General features: G+C 44.9%; 1 protein-coding gene across 1 annotated transcript in view; it reads left to right on the forward strand.

Moving 5' to 3' along the window:
• Positions 1 to 3,785: 3,785 nt before the first annotated feature.
• Positions 3,786 to 12,441, forward strand: part of LOC114839119 (extensin-like) — a 33,683-nt gene continuing 25,027 nt past the window's right edge. The window contains exon 1 of the mRNA XM_034291747.1: positions 3,786 to 3,959. Coding sequence (XP_034147638.1) covers positions 3,786 to 3,959 — 174 coding nt within the window. The remainder of the gene's footprint in view (positions 3,960 to 12,441) is intronic.

Raw genomic sequence — 12,441 nt, forward strand, 5'->3', positions numbered from 1 at the left:
AAGTGTGCCAAGAAAACATCCCCCACACCATTACACCACCACCACCAGCCTGCACAGTGGTAACAAGGCATGATGGATCCATGTTCTCGTTCTGTTTATGCCAAATTCTGACTCTCATCTGAATGTCTCAACAGAAATTGAGACTCATCAGACCAGGCAACATTCTTCCAGTCTTCAACTGTCCAATTTTGGTGAGCTCGTGCAAATTGTAGCCTCTTTTTCCTATTTGTAGTGGAGATGAGTGGTACCCGGTGGGGTCTTCTGCTGTTGTAGCCCATATTATTTTCCTCACTGTATACCTGTTGAAGAACTATTTGCTGTATGTATACAGTGAGGAGAACAAGTATTTGATACACTGCCGATTTGCAGGTTTTCCTACTTACAAAGCATGTAGAAGTCTGTAATTTTTATCAACTGTGAGTGACGGAATCTAAAACAAAAATCCAGAAAATTACATTGTAGGATTTTTAGATAATTAATTTGCATTCCATTGCATGACATAAGTATTTGATACATCAGAAAAGCAGAACTTAATATTTGGAACAGAATCCTTTGTTTGCTATTACAGAGATCATACGTTTTCTGTAGTTTTTGACCAGGTTTGCAAACACTGCAGCAGGGATTTTGGCCCACACCTCCATACAGACCTTCTCCAGATCCTTCAGGTTTCGGGGCTGTCGCTGGGCAATACAGACTTTCAGCTCCCTCCAAAGATTTTCTATTGAGTTCAGGTCTGGAGACTGACTAGGTCACTCCAGGACCTTGAGATGCTTCTTACGGAGCCACTCCTTAGTTGCCCTGGCTGTGTGTTTCGGGTCGTTGTCATGCTGGAAGACCCAACCACGACCCATCTTCAATGCTCTTACTGAGGGAAAGAGGTTGTTGGCCAAGATCTCGTGATACATGGCCCCATCCATCTCCCCTCAATACGGTGCAGTCGTCCTGTCCCCTTTGCAGAAAAGCATCCCCAAAGAATGATGTTTCCACCTCCATGCTTCACGGTTGGGATTGTGTTCTTGGGGTTGTACTCATCCTTCTTCTTCCTCCAAATACGGCGAGTGGAGTTTTGACCAAAAAGCTCTATTTTTGTCTCATCAGACCACATGACCTTCTCCCATTCCTCCTCTGGATCATCCAGATGGTCATTGTCAAACTTCAGACGGGCCTGGACATGTGCTGGCTTGAGCAGGGGTACCTTGCGTGCGCTGCAGGATTTTAATCCATGATAGCGTAATGTGTTACTAATGGTTTTCTTTGAGATTGTGGTCCCAGCTATCTTCAGGTCATTGACCAGGTCCTGCCATGTAGTTCTGGGCTGATCCCTCACCTTCCTCATGATCATTGATGCCCCACGAGGTGAGATCTTGCATGGAGCCCCAGACCGAGGGAGATTGACCGTCATCTTGAACTTCTTCCATTTTCTAATTGCGCCAACAGTTGTTGCCTTCTCACCAAGCTGCTTGCCTATTGTCCTGTAGCCCATCCCAGCCTTGTGCAGGTCTACAATTTTATCCTTGATGTCCTTACCCAGCTCTCTGGTCTTGGCCATTGTGGAGAGGTTGGTGTCTGTTTTATTGAATGTGTGGACAGGTGTCTTTTATACAGGTAACGAGTTCAAACAGGTGCAGTTAATACAGGTAATGAGTGGAGAACAGGAGGGCTTCTTAAAGAAAAACTAACAGGTCTGTGAGAGCTGAATTCTTACTGGTTGGTAGGTGATCAAATAGTTATGTCATGCAATAAAATGCAAATTAATTACTTAAAAATCATACAATGTGATTTTCTGGATTTTTGTTTTAGATTCCGTGTACCTATGAAAAAAATTACAGACCTCTACATGCTTTGTAAGTAGGAAAACGTGCAAAATCGGCAGTGTATCAACTACTTGTTCTCCCCACAGTATCTACCTGTTTCAGATTTAGCTTTGGTCTGTATATCTACGTGCTATAGATCTAGCTGTGTTCTGAATCTACTTGTTGTAGATCTAGCTATGGTCTGTATCTACCTGTTGTAGATCAAGCTGTGGTCTGTATCTACCTGTTTTAGATCTAGCTGTGTTCTGTATCTATGTTTTGTAGATCTAGCTGTGGTCTCTATCTACCTGTTGTAGATCTAGCTGTGGTCTGTATCTACCTTTTGTAGATCAAGCTGTGTTCTACTTGCATCAGGATTATGGTGTGGTGATGGTTGAGCTGATGACACGCATGAAGTGTCTCTCTCTCTCTCAAAACAGATTTCTGTCTCTCTCTCTCTTTCTCAAAACAGATTTCTGTCTCTCTCTCTCTCTCTCTCTCAAAACAGATTTCTGTCTCTCTCTCTCTCTCTTTCAAAACAGATTTATGTCTCTCACTCTCTCTCTCTCTTTCAAAACACCTGCTCCCTCTGGACGGTTTCCAGATCACAGCAGAAAATCTCTGACATCTCAATCTTTTCCTTTCAGAGAATGAAGCCAAAACACAAACTATGGAAAAAAGGGAAGGGACCATGACCGACCCAGCCCCTGGCCCGAAACACACCCCATTCCCTACGTAGTTCACTCCTTTGACTAGAGCCAGTTGCAGGGAATCTAGTGTGCAGGTCGGCATATGGAAAACAGGCCTTGTTTGTCTGATGAAACATGTAGGTTATTTAAAGAAGAACCATGTAGAAGAACCGTGTTGCTCTGATTCTATGCCACAACATTGTCTCAGTCAGTCGTGATGTTTAACTATCAGACATTGTTAGATTGTGATTTTGAATGTGGGAGTAATGCATCTAATTAACTATAGAGACCTTCAGCCATGTTTCCATGTGATAAAAGTAATGAAAAATAACTTTGACGTGATTAAAGTTCATAATCTCTGAAAAAAACAGAAGATGAATTACTTGTTTCTTGCTTTGTTCCATCTGGTAATCAGCTGCAAGGGTTCTCAGTTGTGATTGTACACACACACACACACACACACACAAACACACACACACACACACACACACAAACACACACAAACACACACGCATGCATACTTGCAAATATACACACGCAGAGACACCAAGAGAAACGCACACTCACTTAGTGAACCTGGTCTCAGCTGATAAGGTCAATATTGTACATATGTCCAGGTGGCTGAAACATCTATGTATATAAATGTATGTAAATTTAGTAGTATCACATTTAAATACATTGGTGGTATGCAAGGGCTTTGTGGATGGGAGTGACGACAAAGCTTCGGACCAAATTCTTTAAAGCACTTCTCAGACCCAAACCAAAGACTCAACATTTTTGAATTATGTTTTTAATGGTCTTACACAAATAATAGTTTGGGCAAACTCCACAAAAGAATTGCAGGTGTTGTGGTTACATTTTGGGGCCATCAAGTCTCCAAAACTACAATTAGACTAAATGTTAACAAGGTAATAGATTTCAGGTCCAAAGAATGTCTCTGCTCTCCTCAAGATGTAAATATCAGTGCATAGAGTTTGTTACAGGAACTTTAATTGGACCTAGAGTCTATGATCAGATGAGACTGAAATAGAGACCCCAAACAGCAGAGGAGGTTTTGGAGTAAGAAGAGGGATTTTCAAACAGAAGAAAATGTCTCCCTACTATGGAGGATGGTGATGGATATGTTTCAGAGATGTCAGGAAGGTTTTTAGGATACCCGTCACTTGGACCTTTCAGCAGGACAACCATCCAAAGCATTAATCTAGATCCACACAAAAATGGGTCACTGACCACAAAATATAGCTTTTTGCAATGACCATCACAGCACCCTGACCTAAATCCTTTTGAAAAACTGTGGGATGAGATGAAGAGGAGAATCCAAGTGAAGACCAAGGACGCTATGTGTATTCTCCCAGTGGGCTCCAAGGTCCTTAACCTCCTAGGCTGGCACGCCCTCGCTCTGTGGTGGCAAGATGTGTACTGGGCCCTGAACACAGAGGATGACCTACAACCTCACCTCACACAGAAAGCACCGCAGGTACTAATCCAGGCACTGGTCATTTCACATTCGAATTACTGCAACTTACTGTAGGTGGGGCTCCACCAAAACCCTGCCACTTATCCAGAATGCTGTGGGTCACCTGGTGTTCCCAAGTTCCCATGTCACCCTACTTCTTCATACCCTCCACTGGCTTCCAGTTGGGGCAGCCAGGAGTTGCCAGGCTGGGTATTCAACAGGACACCACGCTCCCAATGGACAAACGTCGAACATCGATGTGAGACAGGGAGATGATGTTGCATCAGCACCTGCTGCTGGCTGGTTCAACTGAGACCCCTTCCAGAGAATGACCCAATAACTCCATCAGGGATTGATTGGGAACAAAACATCAACATACTGTGTTTGTTTGTGTCTGTGTGCTTGTCTGTGGGTCTGTGTGTGTTTGTACGTGTATGTGTGTGTGTGTGTGTTTGTGAGTGTGTGTGTTTGTGTGTGTGTGTGTTTGTGTGTGTGTGCGTGTTTGTGTGTCAACATTACTCTCATGAGGAAAGAATGTGTCTGTTATAATAAAAGGATAAGATGGGCTGATTTTTTAGGGGATGTAGATCAAAGACTCTGTAGATGACAGGAGGGGGTCTGGACGTGTATGAAGGTTTCTGGAGGAGTCTGGAGATATCTGGATGTGTCTGGAAGGGTCTGGAGGTGTTTTGAGGTGTGTGGAGGTGTATGGAGGTTTATGGGGGTGTGGAGGAGTATGGAGGTGTGTGGAGGTGTATGGAGGTGTGTGAAGGTGCATGGAGGTGTAGAGGTGCATGGAGGTGTGGAGGTGTGTGGAGATATAGAGGGGTTTGAAGGGTCTGGAGGTGTGTGGAGGTGCATGGAGGTGTGTGGAGGTATATGGAGGTGTGTGGAGGTGTGTGGAGGTGTGTGAAGGTGCTTGGAGGTGTAGAGATGCATGGAGGTGTGGAGGTGTGTGGAGGTATATGGAGGTGTGTGGATGTGTTTGGAGGTGCATAGAGGTATATGGAGGTATATAGCAGTGTGTGGAGGTGTGTGGAGGTGTGTGGAGATATAGAGGGGTCTGAAGGGTCTGGAGGTGTGTGGAGGTGCATGGAGGTGTGTGGAGTTATATGGAGGGGTCTGGAGGTGTTTTGAGGTGTATGGAGGTTTAGGGAGGTGTGGAGGTGCATGGTGGTGTGGAGGTGTTTTGAAGTATATGGAGGTGCATGGAGGTGTGGAGGTGCATGGTGGTGTGGAGGTGTGTGGAGGTGTATGGAGGTGTATGGAGGTATATGGAGGTGTCTGGAGGTGCATGGAGGTGTATGGAGGTTTAAGGCAGTGTGGAGGTGTATGGAGGTGTGTGGAGGTGTGTGGAGGTGTATGGAGATGTATGGAGGTGTGTGGAGGTGTGTGGAGGTGTCTGGAGGTGTTTTGAGGTGTGTGGAGGTGTATGGAGATGTATGGAGGTGTGTGGAGGTGTATGGAGGTGTCTGGAGGTGCATGGAGGTGTATGGAGGTTTAAGGCAGTGTGGAGGTGTATGGAGGTGAGTGGAGGTGTGTGGAGGTGTATGGAGATGTATGGAGGTGTGTGGAGGTGTGTGGAGGTGTGTGGAGGTGTGTGGAGGTGTTTTGAGATGTGTGGAGGTGTATGGAGAGGTATGGAGGTGTGTGGAGGTGTGTGGAGGTGTATGGAGGTGTGTGGAGGTGTGTGGAGGTGTGTGGAGGTGTGTGGAGGTGTGTGGAGGTGTATGGAGGTATGGAGGTATATGGAGGTATGTGGAGGTTTTATGTCGTGTGGAGGTGTATGGAGGTGTACGGAGGTATACGGACGTGTGTGGAGGTGTATGGAGGTGTATGGAGGTGTATGGAGGTGTGTGGAGGTGTGTGGAGGTGTATGGAAGTGTATGGAGGTGTGTGGAGGTGTGTGGAGGTGTGTGGAGATGTATGGAGGTGTATGGAGGTGTGTGGAGGTGTGTGGAGGTGTATGGAGGTGTGTGGAGGTAAATGGAGGTGTATGGAAGTGTATGGAGGTGTATGGAGGTGTATTGAGGTGTATGGAGGGGTATTGAGGTGTGTGGAGGTGTGTGGAGATGTATGGAGGGGTCTGGAGTTATATAGAGTGTATGGAGGTACACGGAGGTGTATGGAGGTGTGTGGAGATATATGGAGGTATATGGAGGTGTGTGGAGGTGTGTGGAGGTTTTATGGTGTGTGGAGGTGTGTGGAGGTTTTATGGAGGTGTATGGAGGTAAATGGAGGTGTATGGAGGTGTATTGAGGTGTGTGGAGGTGTTTTGAGGTGTATGGAGGTTTATTGAGGTGTATGGAGGGGTATTGAGGTGTATGGAGGGGTATTGAGGTGTGTGGAGGTGTGTGGAGGTGTGTGGAGGTGTATGGAAGTGTGTGGAGGTATATGGAGGTGTATTGAGGTGTATGGAGGGGTATTGAGGTGTGTGGAGGTGTGTGGAGATGTATGGAGGGGTCTGGAGTTATATAGAGTGTATGGAGGTACACGGAGGTGTATGGAGGTGTGTGGAGATATATGGAGGTATATGGAGGTGTGTGGAGGTGTGTGGAGGTGTGTGGAGGTTTTATGGTGTGTGGAGGTGTGTGGAGGTGAATGGAGGTGTATGGAGGTAAATGGAGGTGTATGGAGGTGTATTGAGGTGTGTGGAGGTGTTTTGAGGTGTATGGAGGTTTATGGAGGTGTGGAGGTGCATGGTGGTGTGGAGGTGTTTTGAGGTATATGGATGTGCATGGAGGTGTGGAGGTGCATGGTGGTGTGGAGGTGTGTGGAGGTTTATGGAGGTGTATGGAGGTATATGGAGGTGTCTGGAGGTGCATGGAGGTGTGTGGAGGTTTAAGGCGGTGTGGAGTTGTATGGAGGTGTGTGGAGGTGTGTGGAGGTGTATGGAGGTGTGTGGAGGTGTGTGGAGGTGTATGGAAGTGTGTGGAGGTATATGGAGGTGTATTGAGGTGTATGGAGGGGTATTGAGGTGTGTGGAGGTGTGTGGAGGTGTGTGGAGGTGTATGGAAGTGTGTGGAGGTATATGGAGGTGTATTGAGGTGTATGGAGGGGTATTGAGGTGTGTGGAGGTGTGTGGAGATGTATGGAGGGGTCTGGAGTTATATAGAGTGTATGGAGGTACACGGAGGTGTATGGAGGTGTGTGGAGATATATGGAGGTATATGGAGGTGTGTGGAGGTGTGTGGAGGTTTTATGGTGTGTGGAGGTGTGTGGAGGTGAATGGAGGTGTATGGAGGTAAATGGAGGTGTACGGAGGTGTATTGAGGTGTGTGGAGGTGTATTGAGGTGTATTGAGGTGTGTGGAGGTATAGAAGTGGTATGGAGAGATCTGTAGGTGTTTATTTATAGAAGCCAAATGCATAGGAAAGATACAGCTCCGGAAAAAATTAAGAGACCACTGCACCTTTTTCTTTCCTTTCCAAAAAAGTTGAAAAGGAAAGTTTTGAGTGAGGAACAGAAGCATTCAATTTGCAGTGGTCTCTTAATTTTAACCCTTCTGTTCCTCACTCAAAACCTTCCTTTTCGACTTTTTTGGAAAGAAAAAGGTGCAGTGGTCTCTTAATTTTTTCCGGAGCTGTAGGGTGTAACAACATACAGTGGGGCAAAAATGTATTTAGTCAGCCACCAATTGTGCAAGATGAGAGAGGCCTGTAATTTTCATCATAGGTACATTTCAACTATGAGAGACAAAATCTGATTTTCTTTTTCAGAAAATCACATTGTAGGATTTCTTATGAATTTATTGGTTAATTATGGTGGAAAATAAGTATTTGGTCAATAACAAAAGTTAATCTCAATACTTTGTTATATAACCTTTGTTGGCAATGACAGAGGTCAAATGTTTTCTGTAAGTCTTCACAAGGTTTTCATACACTGTTGCTGGAATTTTGGCCCATTCCTCCATGCAGATCTCCTCTAGAGCAGTGATGTTTTGGGGCTGTCGCTGAGATCTGGTGACTGGCTAGGCCACTCCAGGACCTTGAAATACTTCTTACGAAGCCACTCCTTTGTTGCCCGGGCAGTGTGTTTGGGATCATTGTCATGCTGAAAGACCCAGCCACGTTTCATCTTCAATGCCCTTGCTGATGGAAGGAGGTTTTCACTCAAAATCTCACAATACATGGCCCCATTAATTCTTTCCTTTACACGGATCAGTCATCCTGGTCTTTTTGCAGAAAAACAGCCCCAAAGCATGATGTTTCCACCCCCATGGTTCACAGTAGGTATGGTGGTCTTTGGATGCAACTCAGCATTCTTTCTCCTCCAAACACGACGAGTTGGGTTTTTACCAAAAAGTGCTATCTTGGTTTCATCTGACCATATGACATTCTCCCAATCCTCTTCTGGACCATCCAAATGCTCTCTAGCAAACCTCAGAGCCTGGACAGGGCCTGGACATGTACTGGTTTAAGCAGGGGGACACGTCTGGCACTGCAGGATTTGAGCCCCTGGCGGCGTAATGTGTTACTGATGGTAGCCTTTGTTACTTTGGTCCCAGCTCTCTGCAGGTCATTCACTAGGACCCCTGTGTGGTTCTGGGATTTTTGCTCACTGTTCTTGTGATCATTTTGACCCCACGGGGTGAGATCTTTCGTGGAGCCCCGGATCGAGGGAGATTATCAGTGGTCTTGTATGTCTTCCATTTTCTTATAATTTCTCCCACAGATGATTTCTTCACACCAAGCTGCTTACCTATTGCAGATTCAGTCTTCCCAGCCTGGTGCAGGTCTACAGTTTTGTATCTGGTGTCCTTTGACAGCTCTTTGATCTTGGCCATAGTGGAGTTTGGAGTGTGACAGTTTGAGGTTGTGGACAGGTGTCTTTTATATTGATAACAAGTTCAAACAGGTGCCATTTATACAGGTAACAAGTGGAGGACAGAGGAGCCTCTTAAAGAAGAGGTTACAGGTCTGTGAGAGCCAGAAATCTTGCTTGTTTGTAGGTGACCAAATACTTATTTTACTGAGGAATTTACCAATTAATTCATAAAAAATCCTACAATGTGATTTTCTGGATTTATTTTTCTCATTTCGTCTCTCATAGTTGAAGTGTACCTATGATGAAAATTACAGGCCTCTCTCATCTTTTTAAGTGGGAGAACTTGCACAATTGGTGGCTGACTAAATATTTTTTGCCCCACTGTAAGATATGCAGCAGACCATCACAGGAGGACCCAAGCCAATTTTGATTGTATTTTTTACTGAAAATGTAAAGAATAGTCAAGCTAGATTCAAAACTAAAACATCTATTAACTGTATCTTTATCCTCCTCACTGTGCATGGTTGGGCAACTTGGCACCTCTTCCAGACAAGTTTATCACAGCTTTGATTGACTTAAACATTTTCATTACTGCCCTAATAGTGGAGATGGGTATTTTCACACTATTTTACCATTTCCTAATGAATGAAGGTCAGAAACAGTTTGCCTCATTTTACAAGGGAGTTTAGCATTTGTGTCACCTCATATTTCTATCCCAGTGAATCAGGAAGTCATGAATGACTCATTATGAGTTCCTAATGACTAAGATGAACTGGTAGAACATTAATATACATTACTTCTATAGAACAGTACTTTTATAAAACAGACATACAGTTAGATAAACATCTAATCAGACAGACGGGATAAACAAATGTAGAAGATACTTTTTCACACACAGAAGAAATACCCACTCATTTGTTGACTCATTACCACCAGTTTCTCATCCTGTTTTCTGATTGGCTCAGAGGTTGCGAGTAGCGTCTAGCTGGTCAGAAAGGCCAATCACTAAAGCACTAGCCGTGGGTGTTCAACAAAACACAGCGGAAGCATAGCGTAAGGTGAATTAGCAATCGGAGCGAAGATGAACACCTACAGTCGCTACAATGTGACCCCACCTAATTGTTAACATTTAACATGATTACAGGGTCATTTTGGAGGAATGGCTGCAGAGACTTTACATACAGCCCCCTGGTAATGATCAATCAATCAATAAAATGTATTTATAAAGCCCTTTTTACGACATCAGTTGTCACAAAGTGCTTTACAGAGACACCTGGCCTTAAACCCCAAGGAGCAAACAACAGTAGTGTTGAATTTCAGTGGCTCGGAAAAACTCCCTAAGAAGGTCAAATTTTAGGAAGAAACCTAGAGAGGACCCAGGCTCAGAGGGGTGACCAGTCCTCTTCTGGCTGTGCCGGGTGAGATATTAAGAGTCCAATTGGAATAATAAATAAATTTCTCTGGGCTAAATCCAGAGTATATTTGATTTTAGACTAGGTCAGAAGTATGACCAGGTGGACAAGGACAGGAACAGCAACGGTCCCCCCAAACCAGGTAATCCGCAGGTGTGGACCAGGACCTCATCTCCTTCTAAAATTTAAAATTGGAGGAAACTGAGAAAAGTTAGTAGTACAACCCTCATGTCCCCCAGCACAATAATATAGCAGCGTAACACCTTGGAAAGTAATTATAAATATGTTGTATCCCCCAAACATCACATAGATCCAGGTTACAAAAATTATTAAGTGATGCAAATATATCCTCAAAATAAAAAATAGCAAGACGATCCACTAGATGTATCTGTGGGATCCAGAGAATAGAACCACCTCTGGGAGGAATGGAACAATGTAAATCTTCAGGGCGTGGTCTCGGATGACTGCTTCAGACTGCAGTGTGGACCTTCAAGGCGTGGCCTCAGACCAGGGGATTTATAGTAAATCACCCATTTCCACGGTGATGACTATTAGCTCTTCCCATTTCCACGGTGATGAGATATTATCGGATCTAGCTAGCTGTCATTTTTCACTCACAGGAAGGCTTGAACAACACAACCATAAGCTAGCTAGCAAGCTGTCATTCCTCTTGAGGCTGAGGAATCACTGTCATCCCTTAGAACACTCATCCATCACCCTCTCTTCCCTCTCCTCCCTCCTCTTCCCTCTCCTCACTCCTCATCTCTCTCCTCACTCTTTTATTCTCCTTGCTACAAAATATTGTTATGACTCCCAGAACTGTCAGTGTCTTCCCAGATGGAATTCCCCCCTCGATCCTTAAACATTTAGAAAACTTCTCATTATTCCACACAGAACACCATCAGCATTCCACAGGTAATACCGTCATCCTTTTAAAAACATTGTGCATTATCCCTGCTTCATCCCTGCCAGAACTCCTCTGACCCATATCAGTGAGACGCACGTCATGTCGCAACTCACCTAGCAACCGTTACTCTCCCAACAACTCACCTAGCAACTGTTACTCTCTCCTAACACAACAGGCTGTCATGGAATACTACCATACCTTCCAGCCAAACAGCTAGCAGTGCGGATGTGGGAGCACAGTTGCTTGGAAACAGGCAGGAACATAGGAAGAAACCTGAAGAGGAACTAGGCTCGGAGGGGTGGCCACTGTTATAAAGTCTTGCTACTCACAGGTACATCCACTCCATTCCTAATGGAGGTCTGTCCAAGGGAGTTACTTGCATCACCAGATGTAACATGTAAAACTACAACCAACAACAAATCTGATTACAAAACTGATTGATTGTTTGTTCTTTATCCCCTTTCCTCTGCATCCAAATGTAGTTAAGACCTGCAGAGACTGAAAGGTGACTGAAAGTAAGAGAAAGAAGGTAACAGGAAGGAGGAGAGACAAAGTTAGAGGATGAAGAGACAAGTGAAATGAAGGAGGAGAGACAAGGTAACAGGAAGGAGGACAGACAAGGTAACAGGAAGGAGGAGAGACAAGGGAACAGGAAGGAGGACAGACAAGGTAACAGGAAGGAGAACAGACTAGGTGACAGGAAGGAGGACAGACAAGGTAACAGGAAGGAGGAGAGACAAGGTATCAGGAAGGAGGAGAGACAAGGAAATGGGAAGGACAATACATAAGGTGACAGGAACTGGGAGAGACAAAGTAACAGAAAGGAAGAGAGACAAGGAGAGTCAAGGAATTTCTAAACAAACATCTGGAGGCAGGGCTTTCTCTCATAGAGCTCCACTACTGGGGAATGATCTGCCAATTAAGGTTAGAAATGCAGACTCAGTGCAAACTTTCAAGTATCCACTAAAGACTAATCTCTTCAGCATGGTTTATGATTATGTGTAGTCTGGCCCAGGGGTGGGAAGGTGAAAAGAAAGGCTTGATACTGTCCACCCTTGTTGTCTTGCCAGGTGGGCTCTCATCGCCACTCTCCAATGTCAATAAGAGGTGGAGTCACTGGCTTGTTGTTGTCTCTCTGTTGTGCACTTGTGAAATTGGGGTGTATTCTGCTGGTAATACTCTGCCCTTGTTCAGGGTGGTTTCGGTTGGTGGGGGTCCCTTTGGTTGATGCTTGGCATCCAAAGTCCTCCTGGTTGTGTTGCAGATCAAGACAATACCTGACCATTCCAGCTGCCCCCCCCCCCCCGTTGTCCTTGTCCTTGTCTATCTGGTCATGCTTCTGACCTGGATTAGGTTTTATAGAATCTGGACACAGCCCAAATGCATTTACTAATTATTAAATCTTGTACTTGTAAAA

The sequence above is a fragment of the Esox lucius genome, chromosome 4 (assembly GCF_011004845.1).
Source record: "Esox lucius isolate fEsoLuc1 chromosome 4, fEsoLuc1.pri, whole genome shotgun sequence".
Classification (NCBI taxonomy): Eukaryota; Metazoa; Chordata; class Actinopteri; order Esociformes; family Esocidae; genus Esox; species Esox lucius.